General features: G+C 39.1%; 1 protein-coding gene across 2 annotated transcripts in view; it reads left to right on the forward strand.

Moving 5' to 3' along the window:
* APBA1 (amyloid beta precursor protein binding family A member 1) overlaps positions 1-25,961 on the forward strand; it is a 140,019-nt gene that overhangs the window by 97,192 nt on the left and 16,866 nt on the right. For both annotated transcript variants that reach the window (XM_064140115.1, XM_064140113.1), the window contains 6 exons: positions 9,013-9,114; positions 12,714-12,753; positions 16,754-16,899; positions 23,345-23,377; positions 24,518-24,604; positions 25,161-25,346. In XM_064140115.1, coding sequence (XP_063996185.1) covers positions 9,013-9,114; positions 12,714-12,753; positions 16,754-16,899; positions 23,345-23,377; positions 24,518-24,604; positions 25,161-25,346 — 594 coding nt within the window. The remainder of the gene's footprint in view (positions 1-9,012; positions 9,115-12,713; positions 12,754-16,753; positions 16,900-23,344; positions 23,378-24,517; positions 24,605-25,160; positions 25,347-25,961) is intronic.

Genomic DNA, 25,961 nt, shown 5'->3' on the forward strand with positions numbered 1-25,961 from the left:
ACCCTAATACAGCATAAAACCACATTCATGGAGGATTTGGATTTGTGAAGTAGAGATTCAGAGGTAAAATCAAACCCTTTGGGTAGAACCATAGAATGGCTTAGATTGGATAGGACCTTAGAGATCATCAACTTTCCTGCTATGGCCAGGGACGCCTCTCCACTAGACTTGGCTGCTCAAGGCCTTATCCAGCCTGGCTTTAAACCTTATCACACTCTACAATTACTTGGGGGGAAGTTGGGCTCTTCTCCCAGTCAACTTTTGACAAGGCAAGGGGGCATGGCCTGAAGCTGCACCAGGGAAGGTTTAAGTTGAATTTTAGGAAGCCTTTCCTCACAGGGTAATTAGACACTGGAATGGACTGCTCAGGTTGGTGTTGGAGGAGGTGGTGGAGTCACTGTCCCTGGAGGTGTCTAAGGATATTGGTTGTGGCACTTAGTGACATGATCCAGTAGATGTGGTGGTGTTAGGTCATAGGCTGGACTTGATGATCTCAGAGGTCTATTCCAGACTAAATAATTCTGTGATCCCCAGGAAGGAATCAACCACAATCTCCCTGGGCAACTTATTCCAAAGTTTCACCACTTCCATACTGAAGAACATCTCCCTAAGATCCAGTCTAAACCTGCTTTGCCTCATCTTGAAAGCATTCCCTCTTGTTCTGTTTATAGATACCCTTATGAAACATCCTTCTCCAGCTTTTCTGTAGGATTCCTTCAGGTGCTGGAATGCAGCTCTAAGATCCCCCAGGACTCTTCTCCAGGCTCAGCAACCCCAGCTCCCTCAGCCTATCGTCATAACAGAGGTGTTGGATCATTTTTGTGGTCCTTCTCTAGACTCGCTTCAACAGCTCTGTGTCCTGCTTATGATGAGAATACCAGAACTGGATGCAGTGTTCAGGATGGGGATCTCAAACCTGATTGCACTGTTTTGCTTTTCTGTACTTTTTTTGTTACAGATATTTTGTTTCAAACTTTGAGCTCTCAGCTGCAGGATTTTATCAATTCTGGTAACTCACGGAGATGAATTTGCTTTGCTTTTTCCATAGCAGGAGTTATGTATTATTAACAAGGCAATAGAGAAGTTGGTTTTAAATAATTAAGCAGGTTTCAGTAATAGATGAACTAAGGGGGGAAAAAAGAGAAAGGAAGAAAGAAATTAAATAAAGATGAGTTTATATTGACAGGATTCTGTTTTCATTTTCTGAGCAGACCTTTTGGAACTGCTGGTCGAGCACACAGAATACAGATCCTCTTTCTGTCATGTAAAATTAATAATCTAAAAGTCTTAAAATTATACAGAAGGAAAAGAAAAAAAACTACCCCATAAGCCCCAACCCCAAAATCAGTAAAAAAAAAAAAAACCAAACAAGCAAAAAGCATTTTAATATCCAGGGAAGAAAGTGTTAACGCTGATTCATCAATCACAATGAAGAAAGCTTAAATCTATCTATTAGTCTGCTTGAAGATAAATGCCTTCCAGATGAGTTAAAAGCTTCTAAATTAGATTGCACACTGGATACATTAACCATTGATATTAGCTTCTCCGTTTATTATGTTTTGGGGTTTTTTTAATTACTGAAAGATGAAAGCAATTTCAAGTGATTCTTCTGTACTATGGAAAACAAGAACAGCACTTGTAACAGCTGAAGTATTTTGGAAATGCAGGAGGGTGGGATCTGCACCATTTTTTTCAAACTGACACCTGAAGTTATATTCAAAGTGGAAGTGTAAATGAAAGCACAGATAAGGAAGCCCATGCTTGAGAAAGAAACTTCCAATACTGAATCAGTTTCCAGGAGCTATGCTGGCAGACTTCTATCCACCGTGTACACTGTGGTGGCAGACTCTTACCTGAACAGCATGTGTGTGTGATCTGACAGGTAGTCAGAATCTGTACAGCCTAAGATTTTGTTAAAGAGAAGTTACCAGCTGCAAAATTTACTATGGTACTACATGTTTGGCTGATAGTGACTCATGTAGCCATCCTGCCTCTTGAAATGGGCAAAATAAAGGGCCATTGTGCCTTAACAAGGAAGTTCTTCACAGAGAGAGTGATTTGCCACTGGAATGGGCTGCCCAGGGAGGTGGTGGAGGCACCATCATCCCTGGAGGTGTTCAAGAAAAGGCTGGATGAGGCACTTAGTGCCATGGTCGAGTTGACTGGACAGGGCTGGGTGCTAGGTTGGACTGGATGATCTTGGAGGTCTCTTCCAACCTGGTTGATTCTATGATTCTATAACAGACTCAGAAACGTTTACTGTTCACTCATTCAGACTTTTGTTTGTCAGACCTAAGTTGCTATGTATGCTTATGTATATTTCTATTTTATATGTGAGATTTTGTAATATATCAGTAATGGTTCTGAGTCTTCAAAGACTTTGACAAAGATACATAGCTTTTTCTTAGGTCGAATTTTGGGGCGTTTGTAAAGTTCAGTGAACTTTACTGAAGAATTAAGACTCAGTACTTTTGTGCTGACACTCTTGTGCATTATGGGCATCATGCTTGTTTTTAAAAAGCTAATGTATTGAGAGCTTTTTGCGTAGTGTGATGTGTGCAGACAGCCAGATCTCTCCAGTGTGGCTGTCAAATATTGCCCAGATGGTGGGAAGTGGCAGAAGGATCCATCTTTTCAGGGCTTTTTCAGCTGAATCAGGGGAGATTCCTCAAACTAAGACTCCTCAAGCTGCATTTATTCCCAGGTCTTACACACAGCTGGTTTGTGATCCTGCATAAGCACTCTAGCACATGTGATCCATTGCTATAGTTCACCTTAAGATACATACAAAGCACCTCCTATGTTAACTGTATGTATAAAAATGTTGTGTGTGATCTTACCTGCATCTGCAGGAATAGTTCCTCTTAGTTACCAGCAAGTATGTTGCCCATGTACTGTTTTGTTGTTTTTGCAGAGGAAGCTGCCTCTACCAAGGGCAGTAGTTAGCGCTCAGAAGTGGTGAACTGCAGCTTTCACTTGTCATATGCACAGAAGGAGCCTGGTGGGGGAATGGCTGCGGCTGGCTGAAATTCCTATGTGGAATGGTGCTACAGCAGTGTCCTAGTTTAACACGATCTTTTCCCTGTGACACTGAAGTGAGGGGAAAGTAACACACAAAACTCGAGGTTGAGATAAAGAAGTAGGAGTTTAATACAACATAATGTAATCATGGTTCATTATTACCTTAACTTAGCCTACTTGCAGAAAAAGGTAACATAAAACACCACAAGTACCTTAGCTTAGCCTACTTGCAGAAAAACACAGTGAAATGCAAGAAAAAACTCCAACAAACCAGCATGAGATAGAAAGCAAAACAAAACCCTAGCATGCAACCCAACTCCCACCCATTCCACTGCAGAAAAGAGCCAACACTCAAAAACCCATAACCCAGAATCTGCAACCGGAGCAGGAATCCTCCCATGTTAGAATGGGAACTTGAAGCCCCGTAATACTGTGCTCCAGACAGCATTTTCATTTTGATGCTGGCATCAAGCAGGATAGTTTAAATAGCAGACTAAAGCTCAACCTATGACAAGTGGTTAGTCAAATGAGTTGTTTTGAAGTGAGCAATTCAGTCAGTTTTCATGCCTCAAGCTATCTCACTGTATCATATGTTCAGTTTGGGGGCCCTCACTATGAGAAGAACATTGACATGCTGGAGTGTATCAGAGAAGGGCAGCAAAGCTGATGAAGGGCGTAGAGAATGGAGAATGGGCCTTACGAGGAGCAGCTGTGGGAACTGGGATTGTTCAGTCTGGAGAAAAGGAGTCTGAGGGGAGACTTTCTCACTCTACAGTTACCTGAAATGAAGTTGTAGTGAGATAGGTAGTGGTCTCTTCTCTCTGGTTACAAGTGATACAATGAGAGGAAGTGGCCTCAAGTTGCACCAGTGTGAATTTAGTTTTGATATCAGAAGAAACTTCTTCATTGAAAACATTATTAAGCACAGGAATATGTTCCCCTGGGAGTTGGCAGAATACCCACTTCTGACAGGTGTTTAAAAAATATGAAGATGTGGTGCTAAGAGACATAGTTGTGCTAGTTTGAGGCTAACTGGAATATTCTAATGAGAAAAAAATGATTATGGGATGTGAAAAGGAAACAATGGTGATGTCTACTTCACTCATGGGTTTGCTGAGATGTACAAAAACAAGGACACAAACATACATAAGACAGTGTGAGAGTCTCCATCTGTTGGGGTCAGTGTCTGTGCTTTTCTTCCTGAGCTTTTGTTGTGTAACCCAACTAATTCTGCTTCTAGCCCCACCTTGCTGATCATCCAAACTCACCTTGAAGTAAGGCATACTCTGGGATAAGGTAGAGGGGTGGAAAGAAGGTGGAAGGGTGGTTGAGCACCTCTTCTGGGGACTGATTTCTGGGAGAGGTGTTGTGTTTCTGTGTTATTTTTAACTTGTATATTTCTGTATATATTTGTAATATATTGTAAATAACTGCTTGTATATATTGTGCTAAGCTGTGAATATAAAGCTTCATTCCTTAACTTCCAGCTGGCTGAGTCTAGTCAGGGTGATTTCATAAGAGTGGGGGGACAGGTAACTCCCAAACTATCACAATAGTTTAGAACCAGACTTGGTAGTTAGACAATGATTGTACTTGATGATCTTAATGGTCTTCTCCAATGCAAATGATTCTGTGATTCTGTCTGTGCACAAACTGGCAGGGAGCATGTCCTAGAACACACAGCAAACTGATGGGTTAGTGTAGTGGGTGCCTGCAGAGGCAGTTAGACCACAGTTACAATTACTCTACCACAACTACAGTACAAATTTTAGTTTAAACCTTATGTCAGAGTCATAAATTAAATTGCATAGATTATCACAGTATCATGCCACACTATGCATCTGTTTGTGTGATAGTTCTGAGTTGGCTTTATTTTTTTCAAACCCTGAATTTTTAACATTATAGTTAAAGCTAATTTATACACAAAAAATTACTATTAGTTATATAGAAATGAAATTTAACTTTTCAACTCTATTCTTTATCATTACTTTAGGCCACCTAAAAGTTATATATTCATGGTCTGTTTATGCTTTATTGAACAGTAAATATTGTACCACAACTTAGTTGTGCTGAAAAACTAAGAGGTTTACTGCCATGGTTGTGCTATGCTGGGCAATGCTTGTGAAATTATGCATCTGCTCTACTTGAATGATGGACCTAAATATCTCTTAGGGCTTTGACTTTGGCATAATGTGTGTGGGCACCTCTTAGATAACTTTCTATCATTAAAATAAAGCCAATTTAAAAGCCCTGCTTTATCCTTTTTTCCCCCTCTGAACTAATGTGCAAGGGGACTGTATTTACCATTCCTCTGCCAAGAAGTCTGTAGGTGGGCATTGGCATCATATAAATAAAGGCCTTTTGTTAAGTGAATCTTAGATTGCTGAAGTATTTGTTCATTTCATCCCCTATCCTGGCCTTGCATGTGATGCTATGACCCACTAGATTTTATTCTTTTCAAGTAAGTTGCTGCTAAAAGCAAACCAAACCAACACTGCTTTGATAAAACAAGAGCAGGTGGTTGTCTCTGAACTTGTGACAGTTATGTTTGTCTTCATGATCTATTCAGTAGCCAGCTGGGTTGAACTGGCTAGGTTAGATGCAACATAGTCCTCTCCTGTTACAAGCTCTGTTACTAAATCCCTCTCCATGGCAGCAAGGATGCATGGTAGCAGGGAAGATTTCTCAGGTTAACTGGGTTGCACATTAGTTAGAGTCACACAACAGCAAAACTGAGATGGAGAATTTTTTGATGTACCAGGTTGAGTATCATAAGAAGAAACACGTAAGTAGATACTTAAGAGGAGACATAGGGTAACTAGTACCTTTGTGTGTGTGTGCTTATTATTGGTGCACTCAAGAAAACACTTTGCAATTCTGTTGGTGGAACTCTCTATGCAGTAGCTGCATGCCTCATGTGAACTTAGTGTATGTTTGTGCTGATAGCATTTCTGATAAGTTTCTGAAACTTGTTTTGCGAACAAACAACAAAGCAGCCACTAAGCACTTATTTTAGACTGCAGCTGCAGTGTTATGAGCAATTACGCAAATTGCCTATTTGCTATGATTGTCAAAGTATTTCTTGTTATTGCTGTGACTGTATTCTTTCCTTCTGCACTGTATACGATACGGCTAAAACTGCGTTTTTACACGGAAGAGAGCTGTTTGTTCTTCAAAGCTTGAACGGTTTTGTACAGATGTTTACAGGGTCATGTCATGTAGCAAACTCCGCAGGATGTTTGACATTTGGGACCGGTAGTTTTGGGGGGTTATTTGTTTTTCAAACAAAAAATATCAGCAGAGATTCGAGTGGAACACACGGAAATCTCTGTGATCATTTAAATGGTTGCTTTATTCTGATACTCTGTAGTAAAAGTGCTTTTAGTGCTAATGTAGTAATCGTTAATATATTTTAAGTGGCGCAACATTTCTTAAAGTCTGATATAAGTGGTGTTTTTTTATTGTGACCATTTTTGTGTGTGCATATGAGGGCTATGAGAGCTTTCAGGCATTTTGAAGATTTTATATATATGTATTTTATATATATGTATATATATATATATATATATAGCATGCAATACTAAACTATGGTATGTTTTGTTTTGTTTCTGTGTTTACTTTTTGAAGCTCAGTCCTGCAGTACCCTGATGTCCTTGTTAGGTTAACAGCATTGGGCAGTTTTTAGAGTTAATGGTAACTACAGAAATATTATGTAACTGTGGGGAACAGGAGTACTGCCACCATCCTTCCTTCGCAGGAGTTGCGGTTTTCAGCTGAGTGGCTATGTCACTCTACCTCTGGTGGATACACAGTTGCTCAGCGTAGCCTCTGTCACTCCCACAACTGTACCCTGAGCAGTGCTTCAGCCTGGTGGTGCAAGCCGATGCTAGCGTTCTGGGGAGTGTTTCACAGGTTAATCTGTTCAGAAACCATGTCACAGCTGCATCGTCATTTCATCCTGCACTTTTCATTCAAAATATAGGGAGATGCAAGGACTGATCTTTTACCTGGGAGATACCTGGATGAGAAATTGCTTCTTAACTCTACAGAAGCTTTTATTGGTTAACTATCATTCTAATATTTAGTAATTATCCAAGAGTGTCTCCTCAAAGGAGCAAGGGTAAAGAGAAAGCAGTATAAGGGAAGGTATTGTCTTGTTTTGTTCCATACATATCTGTTCTAGATACGTATGTATGTATGTATGTATGTATGTATGTAAGTGTTTCAGCTGGAATGGAGGCACAGCAGGAGAGCACTGCCCATACAGGGGCCACTGCCAGCGCAGAGTATTGGAAGTGCAGCCACTTTATGGGATGACTCACTGGCTTAGAGAAGTGCCATGTCATGTAGTTGTTTATGAAACCAGAAGAACAGTATTTGACTGTTTTGCCATCAATGATGAACCGTTGAGCTGGCAAAGCTAAGGGCCAGTGAAGTAAAACACAGAATATCAGGGCTGCTGGGTTAAGCAGCCAGCTTTCATAGCTAAATGCTAAACCTTTCATTGAGGATTCACGTTTTGGCATGTGCACTGGCATGTTTTACAGGTATTTCCTTAAGATCTGCCTTTTAAAAAGCATGCTGGGTTGAAGCTTTTTAGACTCTCTCATTTTAGTCACCTTCATTTATTTCTACACCCAGTGTTCTTGTGTCATACTCCCATACCAGTCCTCCCAGCTCTGGACTTAGGATACTTTGCTAGAGTCTTTTAGTGTCACCAGCATTCATTAGGAATTGCCTGTGATAACAATATCTTTTTCCTGAAGCCTTCTTACTCTTTACTTCATACATGCTGATGAATCACTTAGAACTCGACATTCCATGATATTGCTTTCCTGTGCTATTTCCTTGGTGTTTCTGCTATGATAGTCACAATGATCATGAGTGACTAGGACATGACTGGAAAGGCAGATTCTTCACTGACTTGTTTATGATTAAGAGAATAAAATTAGGAAACCTGATCTAGAGAGCAAGTGCAATACTGAGATCAAGGCATAAACTGTAAAATACTTTCCAAGTTCATGCTGTATCTAGTATGAGGAATCATAGTCCCTCATCACACTGGTATTTAATTGTCCTTGAATATATTCATAAAGCCTTGGATATGTGCCATGGTCTAGTTGATTGGCTAGGGCTGGGGAATAGGTTGGACTGGAAGGTCTTTGAGGTCTCTTCCAACCTGGTTGATTCTATGATTCTATTATTCTACTCTGCCCAATTTATTAAAAATATTTTTAAGGTGATGGAATAACATTTACTAACAACCACTGCAGCCTACCTCTGCTCGGATTAGAATTAGTCTGATACTTTAGGTTAATTGTAGTTGAGAGCTACAATTCACAGTCTTTTTCTTCCATTTTGCATGTTTGACAAATAAGCAATCTTTAGCTGAATCCCTGCATTCTGGTTATGGTCAATTCACCTCTCTTCCATGACAGCTTACTTCTTTGTGACTTTAACTTTTCTTGCCTAGAATGTCAGAATTTAGGGCACATGTCTGCACTGCCTGCAGCCTTCAGCAAGCTCGCAGTTGTTTACCTGCATGTAACAGTCATGTCCTTGTGCAAACGAAAGTCCTATAGCTGCAGCTGAGCTGAATGCTGACAGTAAGTGTAAGTAGTTGTCTCACTACCAATATCAAACAGTCCTTCATTCACCTTGCAAAAATACAGTTTTACAGTACCTTTTTTTAGCTGAGTATTGCTTGCCACTGAGTACAGCTATTTGTTTTTCCAGCTGTTTAATTTCATGCATTACTGACACATACAAAAAGGTACTTTTTAGAAAGATTTATCTGTTCAGAATAAGTTCACTGAGAGGGTTATAATGTCTGAAAAGTGTTTGTCTTGGTTTTGTTTTGTGTTGTTTTGTTTTTCTCCTCTTCCTTTTTCGCTCTTATATCAATTGTTTCCTCTACCAAGTTAGAGGAAAATAAGAAAGAATAATTTCTACACTGGTCACTCAGCTTTTTTTTTTTTTTTCCCATGTCAGTCTCCATCTCCAGATTCCTCTTCACCTCGGGGTGCTGAATCGTCAAGTAGGCAACGTCCCCAGGATGTCTGCAGTACAGCAGAGGCCTCCACTAATAAAGAGGTACAGTGAGGTCTTTTTAAAAGCTACAGTCTTATTCATGCTCCTCATGCCTTTTTATTTTCCCCACTCCCTTGTACCTGTGCCTCTCTTCCAAAATTGCAACAAACTTGAAAAGCCAATTTGTAGCTCCTTTCTGCTTACACTTGCCTGGCTGTCTGACTGAATTTCTGTGCACTTAAGACTGTTTATTGTGGCATTTTTGACTCTGTAGTCAGCTGCCACTTGATTTATTTAACAGTCTGGGGGTTACTGATTTACTAAACATATGAGATGCCTTCCGTATTAAGGGTAAAAAGAAGAAGTTACTGTCTTTTTTCTGTGTAAAATCTCTTCCTGCAAAGAAAAAAGTGTTTCTCATCCAGGGGAGAAACCTTGCTAGCGAAATTAAATTAGGTAGTAATTTCTGTTGCTTAGTATTTCGTCATTGTAGAAATTGACCTGCCAGCGAGTCACAGTCAGCACTCAGTTCCTCATGCAAAGCTCAAAAAAAATAAAGCTAAATACTTACTTTATTTTTTCCCCCACTTTTTGTTTGTTTTTCCTTCATCTTGCAGCTTTTTATGCTGTAGTACTTCCATGAACTCAAAATGAGAAGTGTGAGTAGAACTTCTCACAATGTGAAAAGAATATGATTTGGCATTAGAAGTGTTTGGATTAGTACAGGATGGCTGGCTCTGTAAATAGGAAAACTGAAGTTTTTGGTTTATTTACTTCTTTGGGGGGAAGACAAACAAGCAAGCAAACAAAAACTTAAAAAAAAATCTGAAAACAAGATGTTACCAATAGCAATGCATGAGCTGTCTTCCACAAATCAGAAAACTATTCTACAATAACTGTCAATACTGATTAAAAATTAAACACTGATTAATAATCCATTAATCCTTTTTATCTTTTGCTCTTTCCAAGGAATACAAAAGCCTGTAACACGCGAGTGTTTGTGCCAGTGTATTTGTGCATTTAGAAAGTAGTGAAAAATTTCAGCAGATATAAGAAACTCATAATTTCTCATGTGCTAAACCCTTCAGCAATAGATTGTGATGTTTAGTTTTCATCTGCTGTATTGTTAGCCTGTTAAAGCCTTTAGCTTTCTTCAGTACAGGCTTTATCACTTTGTACCTATGCTTTTAGCAGGTTTTGGATATTGATAAACATACCCAAAGAAAGAAAACAAACGAGGTGCTGCTCGTTTGAGTTTTAAAGATGTGCTTACATGTAGCCTTATGTGTAGCACCAGAGGTGGTAAACCAGGTTTCACAGTAGGATGTGTAAATCTGTTTGTTCACCTCAGATGAGCAATAAGTCTTGCTCAACAACAGTAATAGAACAACTCTCCACACTTTTGGAAATGGCTTTTAGGTCTTAGTGAAGGATTTTTTTAAAAATATGAGTTGGATAGTACCAGCTGGCAACAAGATTAGCAGGAGTAATGCAACATTAATGACCTTCTTATTTCATTATTCATGGATCTGTAAAATCCAAAGGTGTAGGTTTCCTCATATTGGTAACTTTACCTGTTACTTTACTATTCCTGTGGTCTTAGTAGAATGTCTTTCACCCTGGGTCATGAACAAAAAACTTATCTTTGTGTGTCAGTTTTTGCTTTAAAAGCACATGCGTTGACAGTTTACAGCACTCTGTCCTGAAAAGAAAGAGCTGCTCACATTGCTGAATAGTTGCTAAATCTTTAATTATAGGCTTTGTTCACTCTGGGGGTGGGGGGGAAAGTACCTTGGAAAGAACATCTATATCTGAGATCTCTCTCTGCTGTGTAGGCCTGTCATGTAGGCCTGTCACAGTGCAGTGGTTGAATCTCCCTCTTACCACTACGCCACCAGTAAGCACAAACAATTGTTTAAAGCTGTGTGTGTAGGTGATCCAGTAAAATCATTCATATGAAAAGGTGAAAGAGCCAGAGATCTGAAAAAGCATGCTAGTTCCTTCACGGCAGCTTAGATGCTTTGGCACTGGTAGATCATCAGTTTTGGACATCTTTGTGCCAGTGAAATCTCTCATGGAGACCTTTCTTAGGTTCATAGTATAGCTTGCTCCTTTCCATAAGGAACAGCTGTACAGTCTCTGCTGTGTCATGCATCACTTGGATTTGTTTCACAAGTTGTTTTATGGTATAGTAAGATGAGTATTATTGGTTGAAAAATATTAATTGTTACATCAGTTTCCTATTAGTTACGATGGAAAAGACTCCTTGAGGTCAGTCTCTTGACCTGTCATATAATTGTAAGCTTCCTAGTTTTACCTAGCTTTTTCACTCATACACAAAACCTAACAAATTGCTCATCATAAGGAAAAACAATGTGGAATATGTTTCAATGTGTATTGCCTGGAAATGTACCAGAAATTATGATTCTAAGATATTATGTGTTATTCTCATCGTATGTAAGTTTTCTTTTAATAAAACTGTTTTAGGCAGCCATTGGAGGAGTTGCTGCTAGTATAATGAGCTGTAGATCCATTAAAGTTTTCTAGTCCTTAGGACTGTTCTTAGCTGTATTCCTCACACTAAAGTATTGTGAGACATGCAATACCAGCAGAGTCCTCCACACAGTCATTGGAGGAGTTACTGCTAGTATAATCAGCTGTAGATCCATTAAAGTTTTTTAATCCATGGACTATCCAAATTCATTAGGACTGTTCTTAGCTGTATCCCTCACACTAAAGTAGTGTGAGACATACAATACCAGCTGACACCTCCACACATCTATTACCATCTATATATTAGATAGATTTTCCTGCCTGTATTTTGTTGCTGGTTATTTCAAAATGGTGAGCCTTAGTCACTGAAAGTTCTAGCTTTCAGGTGTTTACAGTGTTAACCACAGAGTCTTAAACAGCAAATTGCAGTTGAAAGTGAATTCTTACCTTAGATTTACATATTTACATATGCAAGTCAGATTTTTTTCCCCTGCTTGTTCACCATTTATGTAATTGAAGCTACCATATATGATATTGTGCTTGATACACTATAAACATAATTGGTGGTGAGGTGTTATTGAGTTCAGTTACTCCACAGAATGCTGATTGCTACCTACTCTGTTCAAATTTAGGCTTTTTTTTTTTTGTAGGCTACTTTTGTGTGAGGAATACAGCTAAGAACAGTCCTAATGAATAACAAAATTTAGTTAATGAATAACTGTCCTGGCTATTAGTTTCATCCATGAATAATAACAGTATAGTGTAATTTTATATATTCCTGCATGCATTTATTGGTAGCTGGAAGATCCAGTGTCTTCAATATATGATGTGTTTTCCTGCGTTCTTCTTGGTCAGTAAAAGTAGATCACCTATTTGTAGACAGGTAATATACTATTGAACATCAACATGTAACTGGACCTGGCATGTTACCTGAGAGAGAAAAGACACAAACAGAATATATTGAATTTAACTTTAGTAGTTAGAGTTTAACTTTAGTGCTTAGAGTTTTAAAATAATAAATGTAGTAATAAATCTTAGTAAGTAAGTTACGGTCTTCTCCTGCTAGTTACTGTCACTAATTAATTTTCTGTTGTTTTGCATGGAGAAATTTGTAATGCATATTTGTGCATGCTCTGTTCTGTTTGAAATACTTTTTGTCTTAATTACAGTCCAGAAAAAGCTTGGCTTCATTTCCAACCTATGTTGAAGGTAAGATAATTCTACAAATCTTTTTTTCGTACCTGCAAAAAATCCTATATTTAAAATGTATACAATTTTATTTTAATTTACTGAATAGAGAAGCTGCTGGGATTTGGTATACTGATTTATATTAAGCTGTCTCTAATCTGCAACATAAGTTAAATACTGCTATGCTTCTTAGGAAATTTAGAAACATGGAGCTTTTAGTTTTGCAGTGTCTCGTTCATAGCTTCTGTTTCAGTTCTGCTGTTTGCTGTCAGTTTCACTTAAGACACTACTATTTTTTTTTAATGGTATTTACATAACACGTATGAATGTGTGAGAAGGAGAATAGGCTAGGTAAGAAAACTGTTGTGCTGCCTCCAGCTGGCAAACTCAATCCAATCTTATATGGATTGTTTAGCAGAATTGAATTAATTGGATTGTTTGGCGGACCTGCCACAGGAAATCTGCACTGCATTACAGCTACTTGTCCTCTAGTTAGATAGTGCTTCCTGCATAGATTCAAGGTTGTGTTTGTTCAGCAATTTATTCAAAACAATGTGAAAAAGCAAGCTACCTGCTTCATGAAGTGCTGTTACCTTTTGTTTGAGTCTGCATCCTCTGTGTACAGGAAGCCTGCATGCTGTAAAAGTATTACTTCATTATGACAGAAGATTTGAAGATTCATTTGTTATTTTTTTCCCCTGGCAACAGCTACTGCATGTGCTTGGTGAAATGCCAGAATTACAGTTGTCGTGATACGTCATTTAAACCCTCTTGGAGCTCCCTGGGTTGCTTTAAAGTGTGCTGTTAAAATGGTTATGCCATCCTTCTCCTTAGACTACAGATTTATCATCGGTTTAGATTTCAGTGTATGAGCTGTTTGTTTTGGAGTCTGTGACCAGAATGTCAACTAAGATAAATTCCATATACTGTTTTGAATCTACCTGAGCTTCAGAATTTTGCAGCAATGAGGGATCTTTCGCAGAACCAAAATTCATCTCCTGGTGGTAGCCCTGTGTATCAAGGGCTACCTCCTTTAAAATAGAGACTTCTCCTAGATGCAACATTTTCTTATTAAAAAAAAAATTAATTTTGCACTAGTAATCCAAGAAATCTTTCTGGCACATATGCTGCACTTCCGTTTAGATGATAATTTCATTGTCAGAGGTACTAAACTGAGGGGGGATTTTACAAAAAACAGTGCTGCCTGTGTGGCCACCTCTGATGAAAACAGAGCACATATCTGGTTTGGTTTTAATATGCGTTCTTCTAGGAGTCTCATCTGCACGTTTGGTTGTCTGTTGTTTTCTGTTGTTGTTGTTGTTTGGGTTTTTTTGTTTGTTGGGTTTTTTTTTTAATGTTTCGATCAGAAGTTGTTATGTTTGATCAGAAATTGAAGCGGTGGAAGTGGTGAAAAGGCAGGATGAGTAATAGAGAGCAGCGCTTGAAATGCTGTATGGTCAGGGCTGGAAGAATGTGCAAATATGTAGTACTTCAGATTCTTCTGGAAGCAGAAATTTCCCTAAGGAAAAAAACCTCTATTTCTGAGTCAAGTACTTGAAAGTGATATGTTAATTTTGAGAGTTTTGCAGTTACGTAGTATCTGAACAAATTCTTCACACAGGAAATGTGCATCTTAAAATTACTAATGCACGTTCATATTTAAAGAAATCATAAAGGAGGCAAGCAAATTTTATACCTCTGCTTCTGCATCTCTGTGTAATTTCAGTGTGATAGTTATCTCCACCTCTTTCTTTTGTTATTTTAATCTTAATAACAACCTGCATTTCTTTGGGGTCAAAGTTACCCGTGTTGCTAATCTGTTGTAACTAAAACAAAATCAGCATTCTGAATAATGTTAAAGTTTAAGCCCATCCTTTTATATCTCAAGATACCCTTTGAACCAATGAAAACTCCATTCTGATATTGCAGGGTTTTTACTTTGTTCTTAGAGGGGAAAAAAAGCCCCAAACCTATAAACAGGTGTTTTGTTTTGTTTTGGTTTTTTTTGGTGATTAAATGTGAACACTCTTACTATTTACCACACTTTAAGATGATTTTAATTTTCACTTCTCTTGAACATGAATTGTTTTTTCTTATCTGTGAGAAAAGAAGAAGCCGTGTAGATTAACCAGCCTGCTTTTTGGATCATGATGACTGTAGCATGTAGCAAGGTGTTAAAATAGAACATTGCCACATACACATTTTTTAGCTACATTCTGCAAACAGCAAAACAGTTACAGATAATGAATATTTCTTTGAAAGGGTTTGCATCATTAGGAGATGAACGCTTCACCATCCCTTTATAACTTTCCACAGAAGTAGATGGGAGTCAGATCATGAATAATCTATAGGAGTGCCGTCAGGAAAGCTTATACTCTGCACATTTAGCAACGTTTTTATTTAACTCTGTACCTCAATGCCCTTGTTGAGGTAAAAAGTGATTTTTAAAGGTCTGTGGCATACGAGCACTTTGCTTAATTGGGCAATCAGTCTCCTTGATGAGGTAAGACAAGCCGTACCTACATGGCATTCCTAGCAAGGTTCTGCCTGTTGTGCTAACTGTGGCTAATGCACAAGCAAGTGATTGATGGCTGGTTTTGTATTGCACCCTTCCTCTTTCTGTTTGTGAGTGTTGGTCTTAGAATTATAAGGCTGGTTTTGGTGTCTGGAAGGCAAATTGAGTAACTATGTCTGTCCCTTTGATAAAAGTGAAAAACTCACAGAGATTATTTTGCTCCAGGTTGATCCCTGCTCACAAAAGAATGAACTGTTTTGAACATTACAGCTGTAATGAACTATTATGGAACTTACAGATGTAATGATGTGGCAAAGTTTTGGTAGCAGGGTGGCTGCAGGGGTGGCCTCTCTGAGAAGATGCCAGAAGCTTCCTGTGTATCTGATAGAGTCAGTGCTATCTGGCTCTAAGATGGACTTGCTACTGGCCAAGACAGACCACATCTGCAATGATGGCAGCACCTCTGTGATAGCTTATTTTAAAAGTGAGAAGAAAATCCCTTTGTTAACAGAAGTTGTGGCTGGAGAGAGGGGTGAGAATATGTGACACAAACAACTCTGCAGACAAAAAGGTTAGCAAAGGAAGGGGAGGAGTTGTTCCAGGCATCATAGCAGAGATTGCCCAGTAGGCTTTGGTGAAGGTGTGGTGAGGCAGGCTGTCCCCCTGCCTAGAGGTCAATGACAGAGCAGATATCCACCTGCAGCCCATGGAAAACCCCACACTGCAGCAGGTAAACGTCCAAAGGAAGCTGGAGCCCATGTTCTGGAGCAGTCTTGTAGCAGAACTTCTCCCGTGAGGGACCCACATTAGAGCAATCCGTTCCTGAAAGGCTACACCCATGGAAGCAACCCATGCTGGAGCAGCTAACAAAGGAGGACCCACACTGGAGAAATTCACAGACAACTGTCTTCTATGGGAGGGATCCCACACTGGAAGAGGGGAAGAGTGTGAGAAGTCCTCCCCTTGAGGAGGAAAACTGAGGAGGCTTGATCACATGGTGAACTGACCATAATCCCTATTCCCCATCCTCCTGAGCTGCTGCTGGGGAGGAGGTAGAGAAAATAGAGAGTGAAGTTGGGCATAGGGAGAAGGAAGGGGTGGGGGGAAGGTGTTTCAAAATTTAGTTTTATTTCTTATTATCCTGCTCTGATTTGACTGGTAATAAATTAATTTCTGAGTTGGGTCTGTTTTGCCCATGATAGTAATTGGTGAATCACCTCTCCCTGTTGTCTTGACTCTTGAGCCTATTGTTATATTTTCTTCCCACTGTCCAGCTGAGGAGGGGGTGTGAGAGAGTAGCTCGGTAGGCACCTGGTGACCAGCTAGGGTCAATCCACCACAGATATTCAAAGTCTTTGCTTGGCATTTTGTACCTTTGAAAGTAGTGTTAGCCATATCATCATGGAGGATTTGCAGCCACTAGGTGCAGGCTGAAGTTGTCATAGTTCTGCTGGTTTGCTGTGATTCAGTATAATTTTCTTCAGTGATTGCTTTCTTGTGTTACAGTTCCTGGACCTTGCGATCCTGAAGACTTGATTGATGGAATCATTTTTGCTGCCAATTACCTTGGCTCAACTCAGCTCCTTTCTGATAAAACTCCCTCTAAGAATGTGAGAATGATGCAAGCTCAGGAAGCTGTCAGCAGGATCAAGGTGAGAAATAAGGCACCAATATGTGAAGCACCAGGAAGTAAGGCTGCAGATACAGACCTGTAGCATATGCAATACCTTTTTCGTGTGGGGTTATCCATGATTTCAGGAACGTTAACTGCCTCATCTTTCTTTCTGCAAAGTAAATCACATGATTAATGCTGCTTTTGGAACAAGACTGATAAGAAGGAGTTTCCAGATCGTTTTAATTCCCTATAGTAACACTTGTGCCATGTACTTTAAGCTAGAATTTGAAGTGAGTTGTGGTCTAAATTATTCATTATCTGAGTGTTGAGGGAAACCAAGCTTAGGGTATAACTAGCAAGTACTGCAGTAGCTTCTGGCCTGGCATTTGATGCAAATGGTGCTGTGGTAATTTCTGCAGTTATTTTTGACCCTGCTGTGGATATTAGTTTCTCCAGCATACAACAGCTTAGTTTAAAAAAAAAAAAATTAAAAATGAGGAAAGGCCTTTTTCCATAAAAACATATATGAAAACAATTAATCTAATATGCTTACTTTGCATCTCTGGAGAAAAGAACTGCCCGTTGATTTCTGTACAGGCTGCCAGAAGCAATGGGCATGCTTTTCCACTGTAAATTACAGTGATGACATTGTCAAATAAAACTAAGATATGTGGGTGAAGTATTGCACCATGTTAGAGAACAGTGCAATATTCCTCTTATCCATACAGGGCTGGGTGCTAGGAACACAGCTTCATCCTCTGCTAATTCAGTAAGTGACCACCTGAAAGCTTTCCTTAGTTTAGCGTATGAGTATTCTTCTTTTGTATCATTCCAGCTCAGGCTATGTGTGCAGTTGCATTAAAGAGGGGAATAGAGATAACATGCTATCATTGAGATCAATAACACTATCTATTAAGACTAACTGAAGTTTTCTGTGTTACTCATTCCAGTGTTTCCTATTCCAGGTGTTCGATTAGGTCTATGTGTGAAACTTTCATAGGGAACCTCCAATTAAAACTCTCAAAACACTTCAAAAAATTGCAGGTTTGGTGATGTTCAAATACAGAAGTTCTTATAACCTTCTTTTGAAAATCACTGACACTCTAGTGTTGTAGAAGAGGCAGGAATGTAACCTTCCTGTTACAGGTAATTAGTCTTCTGCCATCTCTTTAGAAGTCATCACATAAAGCAAACACGAGCAAGTATCTATGTTCATTGGAGACTCTGAATTCAGTGACATTATAAAAAGTACTTTTCACTCAGCTCTTTTGACTCTGCAGATTTGATGTGTTCTTGCCAAAGCAAGAGTGGAGGCTCCCTTGCAGACTTTTTCTTTTTTGGTATGAGTCATGTGCCTCTGTTAGTCTCCATATGTTCTTTACTGATGTTTGGCCACGTGGTAGAAAAGTTGCCTGATTTGAATGCATAGGTAAAGTAAGATAAAAGAAGGGAGAGAAATAAGAGCTTTGGTGAGGTTGGATCTGGGAGGGATTCATCAGTAGAGGCTGAAAGGAATGATAAGCATGAAATGTTATAGGAAGTTGCTATCAGGAGCTGAACTTAAACCTGGGTCTGGGCAGGAAGTTAGCACCTAGGAGGAAAAGCTTGCATAGGAGTACACAATGAGCAAAACTTGAAGGGCTGTGTTAGAGAAGACTGGAATAGAATTGATACAAAGCAGATGTATTAGGTATAAGGGTGTAGAATCTTTCTCGAATACTTGATGTATTTCCTAGAAGTTCATCAGCAAAATGAAACTCTTTCAGAAGATTCTGTTATGCCTCAGTGCTGCTGTGCCTCAAAACAAAACACCTGTTTAGCTCATTTCACTCATAAATTCTACTTCCATATAAATCAGCAGGCATGCTTATTCTAGGCGGTAGTGACTTTGTCTTAGGATGGAGGCTGCATTGTTGGTCTGGTAAAACACCAGCTGGTGGGTGTAATTTTCTGAAACTGTAAGTGTATTTCAGAAAATTACTGCTAACTGCATGGCACACAACACTATTGTGCACTTCTTTGGCACTTACTGCTTTTCTACCTCTACAGGAAGCTCAGGCAATGTAAATATACCTCCCTGCATCGCAGGGTCTTTGCATTTATTAGGGCTGGTTTTGGATGGTTTTGCTGATTGCCATTAAAACTAAATTTTTTTAGTGATGAATTCATGGTGACAGATGGAGCTCATGCTGCCAGATTGGTCACTGCATGAGATAGCCTTTAGCCTGAATGTTGGAAACGCTGCTCGCACAATGACTGTGACACTTGTGCCCTGCTCGTCTTTGATTAGAGAGCGTTAGGTGTTGCATATGAAACATTTCTCTGCAGTTAAAGAAAATAAAGGTTATGAATTAAGAATGAGCTTTTTAAAATCTGCAGATTTGAAGTTAAGACCCTCGAAAAGAGAGGAAGAGCTTTGTTTAAGCCCCCACTGTGTGCACGTACCTTCTATATAACTGTATTCCTTTATAATTTAATAATCCCTAAAATGCTTCCTTCTTAGCAGGCTCTTCTGACTACATATTAATTCATTTAGAATATGAAGAGATTTTGAAAACAACTCTCCATGCTGCTTCTTTAAACAAGTATCTCCCAACAAGAGCTGGGGACATTCTTGCTTTGGTGTTCATCTCTCTGAAGTCCAACTAATTTAAAACAGATACACTGCTTTGAAGTCATTCTTCAAATATACTTATTTTATATTTCCACTGGGAGGTACTTTTAATAACAGAAAAGGTATTTCACTGTTTATTGTCTCATTGTTTTTTCAGACAGTGCAGAAAGAAGTATCTTCTCACATTTTACTTGGAGTGGATTCATAATACTTCTAACAATGTAAAAAGCTGATGTTCTTGGTTACAGTTCACAGCTGATGTGCATTGTTGTGTTTCACACATGAACTAACAAATTTAATAGTATTATCAGCAGATTTGAGCAGTGTGGCAGGTTTGAATACTTTTAGATAACAACTGATATAACTACTGAATGTAATATAAGGTACAGGCCATGTGTGAATAGTGTTCTGCACATTTTGTTAAGTCAGTGTCAGAATCATGGAATGCGCTGCATTGGGAAGGACCTTTAAAGGAACCCCCTTGCACTGAACAGAGGCATCCTCTGTTTGACCAGTTTGCTCAGAGCCCTGTCAAGCCTGACCTTGAGTGTTTCCAGAGATGGGGCCAGTGTTCCACCACTTTCATAGCCAGGAGCTTCTTCCTAATGTCCAATCTAAATCCACCCTTCTCTACTGCTACATGACCTTGTACACAGTCCCTCCCCCGCTTTCTTGCAGGTTCTCAGGAACGTCCTGTTCTCCAGGCTGAACAACCTCAAATCTGTTAGCCTGCCATTGTAGAAGAGGTGCTCCAGCCCACTGATCATCTTTTTGGCCCTCCTCTGCCCCCACTCCAGCAGGTCCATGGGCTTCTTGTGTTCAGGGCCCTAGAGCTGGATACAGTACTTAGGATGAAGTCTCACTAGAGCAGAGTGGCAGAACCACCTCTCTCAACCTGTTGGCCGCACTTCTTTTGATGCAGCTCAGGGAGCAGTTGGCCTTCTGGACTACAAGTGCTCACATCCAGCTTTTTGTCCACCAACATTCCCAAGTCTTTTTCCACAGAGCTGCTCTCTATCTCATCATCTCCAAGCCTATATTTATACTGAGGACTGTCACATAAGTATTCACTGAACTACACAGGTTTTTGGTACAGGTTAAATGAGTACATTTAAGACATCTTTGTAGCAAGAGTGGAAGCTTGATGGTTATAACAATTTGTAGTTTTGGAAACTGCAACTAAGTGTATAGTTATATTTAAATTAGCTTAAATAAAATGCCTGGACTCCGTATATTTTTTTTTGGTAGGTATTTGGACTAGGTATTTTCTGTTTCTTCTTAGAAATAATATTTTTATTTCAGTCAGAAAAATAACATGATGATAGAGGATTTATCTGATAAAATGTATTGCATGGAATTATCCTATTTTTCTTTTTTTTAATGGATGATAATTTCTTTTATGGCATTTCTGTGCAGTGTTAAATGACTTTTTAAAATTGGCTGCTCCATATCATTGCATTAGATTTATTAACTATTTGAAAGTCATTCTTCAAAACATGCTACTCAGATGCTTTCATTGCAAGAGCAGAACTTTCAGTAAATTTAATGACAGTATTTCAATTATTTTTTAAGTCTGCTTTGTAAACCTCTAACTCGAGGATTCCTGCCCATGTTTTTCATCTTTTTGGCTTGTGCTTTACTACTTCTGTGAGATCTTTAACAAAGCCAACTGCAGGGTTCTGCACTTTGACCACAACAACCCCAAGCAGTGCTATAGGCTGGGGACTGAGTGGCTGGAAAGCAGCCAGGAGGAAAGGGACCTGTGGGTACTGATAGATAATAGGCTGAAGATGAGGCAGCAGTGTGCCCAGGTGGCCAAGAGAGCCAATGGCATCCTGGTCTGCATCAGGAACAGTGTGGCCAGTAGGACAAGGGAGGTTATTCTTCCCCTGTACTCAGCACTGGTCAGGCCACACCTTGAGTACTGTGTCCAATTCTGGGCCCCTCAATTCAGGAGAGATGTTGAGGTGCTGGAACGTGTCCAGAGAAGGGGGACAAAGCTGGTGAGGGGCCTGGAACAGAAATCCTATGAGGAGAGGCTGAGGGAGCTGGGGTTGTTTAGCTTGGAGAAGAGGAGGCTCAGGGGTGACCTCATTGCTGTCTACTACTACGTGGAGGGACACTGTAGCCAGGTGGGGGTTGGTCTCTTCTCCCAGGCAAGCAGCAACAGAAGAAGGGGACACAGTCTCAAGTTGTGCCAGGGGAAGTATAGGCTGGATGTTAGGAGGAAGTTGTTGGCAGAGAGAGTGATTTGCCATTGGAATGGGCTGCCCAGGGAGGTGGTGGAGTCACCATCCCTGGAGGTGTTCAAGAAAAGCCTGGATGAGGGCTGGGTGCTAGGTTGGACTGGATGATCTTGGAGGTCTCTTCCTACCTGATTGATTCTATGATTCTATGATTCTATGAAAATTACTCTGTGAAGTTTGAGGACAGGACAGGAATTGGAGGAAAACTGAAGAGGAACTTGATTTTGAGAAGCATCTTAAATGCTCTCACTAGTGTCGCCGCCTTGCACAATGTGCAGCAGGCAGCTGTTGCTCTAGAGCAGTATATTATTTCTGAGTACCAATGTAAATTGATATTTATGTGATGAAGAATCTGCAGCATGAGCCTGTTCTAATGGCTTTTGCCATAGCATTTGCAATCAGCAGGCTATCAAGTATTTCTTACTGTGAAAAAGGTGGCTAGAAGATAGTGTGAGAATGTTTATATTTGTTAATAAGTAGCACAGTCTAAAGTGTCAGTGCTCCTTTCAGGTTTGTTTAGATGTAACCTGGCAAATTTAAGTCATGAGCATCAGTATAAAATATTTGACATGTCATGTGACTGAGGCTTCCTGCTTGTTCTTCATAAAAGTATTTAGCCACAAATCTGTAAGAAGCCTGTAATAGTTAAGGAAACCTGTTAGTCACCAAGGAAGTTGTTAGGGTCAGTAGTAAAAAGAGACCTGCCAGCCTGGTGAGCATAGCATTTCTTCAGTAAACAGGCCCCTGAGTTCAGTTCACCAGGGTTTGAATTAATGATTGCAAGACATGAGGATGATACTTATTTGTATTATCATTGTTGCCAATGTAATACCAAGCACATAAGGAATCAGTTTGTTACAACAGGTTGATATATCTCTGGATGTAAATTAATCAAACTACTTAGTGACGAGATCATATGTACCTTGGTGAAGGTGTCACAGGAAGACCTGTTGTCCAGATACACAACGCTAAGATTGGTATGGGTGTATTTGCACACAATGGGGGAAAGGCAGAGCTGCAAGTTACCTTCTGACATTTTGTTTTTCCAGGAAAAAATAACATAGTTTTAGGGAGGCTGTTTAGTGGAGACTGTATGAGTATGAGATCATTAGGGAACTTAAATCTTTGGCTCTGAAAAGCTGAACTAATAATAGTTAAGGTTCTTCTGTCACATTTTACACTTTCTTCAAATGAAGTGGCATCATGGATTACACTGCTCTAAGTGAGAGGAAGCTCTGTGGTTTTTCCTTAAAAGAAAACAACAACAACAACAAAAAAACCCCAAAACTAAAGAACCCATCCCACCACTCAACATGCATATATCACAAATAAACCCTCTTGTTGCAAGTAACATTTTAAATGACAAAAGTAAGTAAGCAGATCTTCTTCCGGTATGGTTTCTTTTCATTTTTTATAGTAATTATACTGAACATGAAAATTGTAATTTTTCCTTTTTTTAATCCAAAAATTAAAAGAGGAAATTAGTCTAAGCAGGGGTCTAATTTAGAACAGCTAATAGTCTGTGATCCCTGGCATTAGCATGCAGATTCCGTCTTGTCTTGGAGTCTCTGTAAGTTCTTCTCTAACTATTCTCCTGTCTCTGTTTGTTCCATGCTAAGCAGATGGCCCAGAAATTAGCCAAAAGCAGGAAGAAGGTGCAGTACAAATTCCATCAGCTTGATGTTATGCCTGTTCTTTTGTTTTCTGGGTTTTCTTTTTATTTTCTTTTTTTTTTTTTCCTTTTTATTTTATGTTTTTATTTTCTGCATCCAGCAAGTTTGTTGTTTTTGTTTTTTTTTTCAGATTTATTTCTGAGTCACCATACAAGTTGACATTTCTCAAAAATCAGTTGCCTGGTTGGCCATTTTTAGTTGCTCACCATTAGCCATTTCATATTAGAGTAAAGATTGGATTCACCAAATGGTTAACAGGCAGTAGTCAAAATACCCACTGAGGAAACCCAACTGACATGGCAAAGGTTTTAACTCTGCAAAATGATAAATTTAAAATGTTTTTGATTTTTTGATTTTTTTTATGTCATCTTTCTACATGAGTGCTTTGTTTGATTCATGGATGTGTCAAATTGCTGGATGCAAAAAAGAAAAGAGTTTATGTATACACACAGTAATATGCTGAGACTGACTCATCTTAGCAATGTTTTGCTTATGGAATTTTTAAGTATATTCTTTAACTTTACTTTTTTTTTAATGCAAGTATTTGCTTTCTGTTAAGAAAATAGAGCTTCTTCGGTGGGTTAGTGCTTGAATCATAGTACATTGTCTGACTGTGAAGGTCTACTTATCAGAACTGCATTATGAATTGCTTAAGCTACCTTCCTATGGTACAAGCCTTTCCTGTGGTCTTGGCAGTCATTGTTAGCCTGTATAGAACTTCCTTAAACAAAAGATACTGGAAGGACTTTCTGTGTCTTCTGTGAAAAAGCTTCTTTAAAGTGGGATTTATAATAATGTGGAGAAAATGGAAGAAGAATAATACTGATTTTCATGAAATCTTTATGTAGTTCATCTTGCAGTCAGGTGTAACTTTACTAAATCAAGAAAATTATCAGAGAAGCTTTTATGGGGTTAAGAATTTTTCAATGAATATCCAATTCACATTCTCATATATAGAGAGAGTTTGCACATTTTTGTGTTTAGCTTCTGCAGTCTAATACTCTTATCTTGCATTGCTGTTCTGGTGACTGTGTCTTACTACACCCCTGTTCATGAGCTAACACCATTAATAAAAGGATGTTATCTATTGAGTTTGTTTGACTCTAGTCCATTGATTTGTAGGCTCCAGAAGGTGAATCTCAACCTATGACTGAAGTGGACCTCTTCATCTCTACTCAAAGAATAAAAGTGCTGAATGCAGATACACAGGTATGGATAAAGATGCCTTTATTAGTGTTGCAGGAGTAAGCTACTGGAATAGAGTTTTGCCTACTTGCCAAAATTTGTCCTTCAGAAAGTCCTGTCTCTTGTGTTTTGCTTCAGAGTTTCCTAGTAAGAAATCAATACTCAATAACTGTGTCATGCATGCAATTCTTTGATGTGTCCAAGTGCAGGTTAGCAATTGCAGTCAGCTCAGTACTTACGAGCCATGATGCATCGAGTATTGATTATGCCCAGAGTAGCCCAAAATGTCTGCTTGTGATAATTTTAAGTTCATACTCCTTTGCACAGGCATGCCCAGCAAATTCCAGTTCTAATACTGAGGTCTTTGTACTTTAATTTATGAAACTTGCTCTTTGCTTTACTTTTGGAAAGTGAAACTCTTGTTTTCACATGGTATCTCGCTTCAATGATGACAGGTGTTACAGACCTCACTTAACAGAGATCTCACATTGCCATTTCTTTTTTTTCATAATAATAGGTGTGGAATAACAGCTTAGTTGAAACAGCTGCTCATGTTGGCTTTTTTTTTTGTATACTCCAGGAAACTATGATGGATCATCCCCTGCGGACCATTTCTTACATAGCAGATATAGGAAACATAGTTGTTTTGATGGCTCGTAGACGAATGCCACGGTCTAACTCCCAGGATAATGTGGAAGCATCTCATCCTTCCCAAGATGGAAAGAGGCAGTACAAAATGATTTGCCATGTTTTTGAGTCTGAGGATGTAAGGAATTTCTCTGTTTCATAATTTTCTAAGGGTGGATATGGAAGCATGTTTTGGTACACCTTGGTTGTTACTTAACTGCAACCAAAAATTTCATTTAAGCACAGGAACTTGCCTTCTGTTTACATTTTTGGACCCAGCAGTTTGCTCACAAAAATGGTGTTTATAGAAGCTCTTGACAATTTTAAGGTCCTTCAGTGCCTTCCAGTAACAACGAGAGAAGGATCCAGTTGCCACAGGTTACAAATACCAGCTCAGATTCTGCATGTCAGTGTGAAAAATCTGTCAGAAATTCTTTTTCTTCTAGGTAAATTCTAATTCCAAAATCTCAGGTTTAAACCCTCCAGATAGCAGGGTATTACTTAAGAGAAGTAAGGTGGAAGTATCAGTCTTATAAAGTACTCATAGCTCTTCCACTCTACAGTGTACCATCAAAGACTTTAACATGGGAAGGTTTTCTTGAATAAGCAGCTGGTTTTATGTATCAATGATTCTGTTCAAAACCCATACCTGGAGATATATATATATATATATATATATATATATATATATATATATATATATATGTATGTATGAACCACTGCTGAGGATAAAAAGGACAAGAGCACTGAGAGA

The sequence above is a fragment of the Pogoniulus pusillus genome, chromosome Z (assembly GCF_015220805.1).
Source record: "Pogoniulus pusillus isolate bPogPus1 chromosome Z, bPogPus1.pri, whole genome shotgun sequence".
In the NCBI taxonomy this organism is placed as follows: Eukaryota; Metazoa; Chordata; class Aves; order Piciformes; family Lybiidae; genus Pogoniulus; species Pogoniulus pusillus.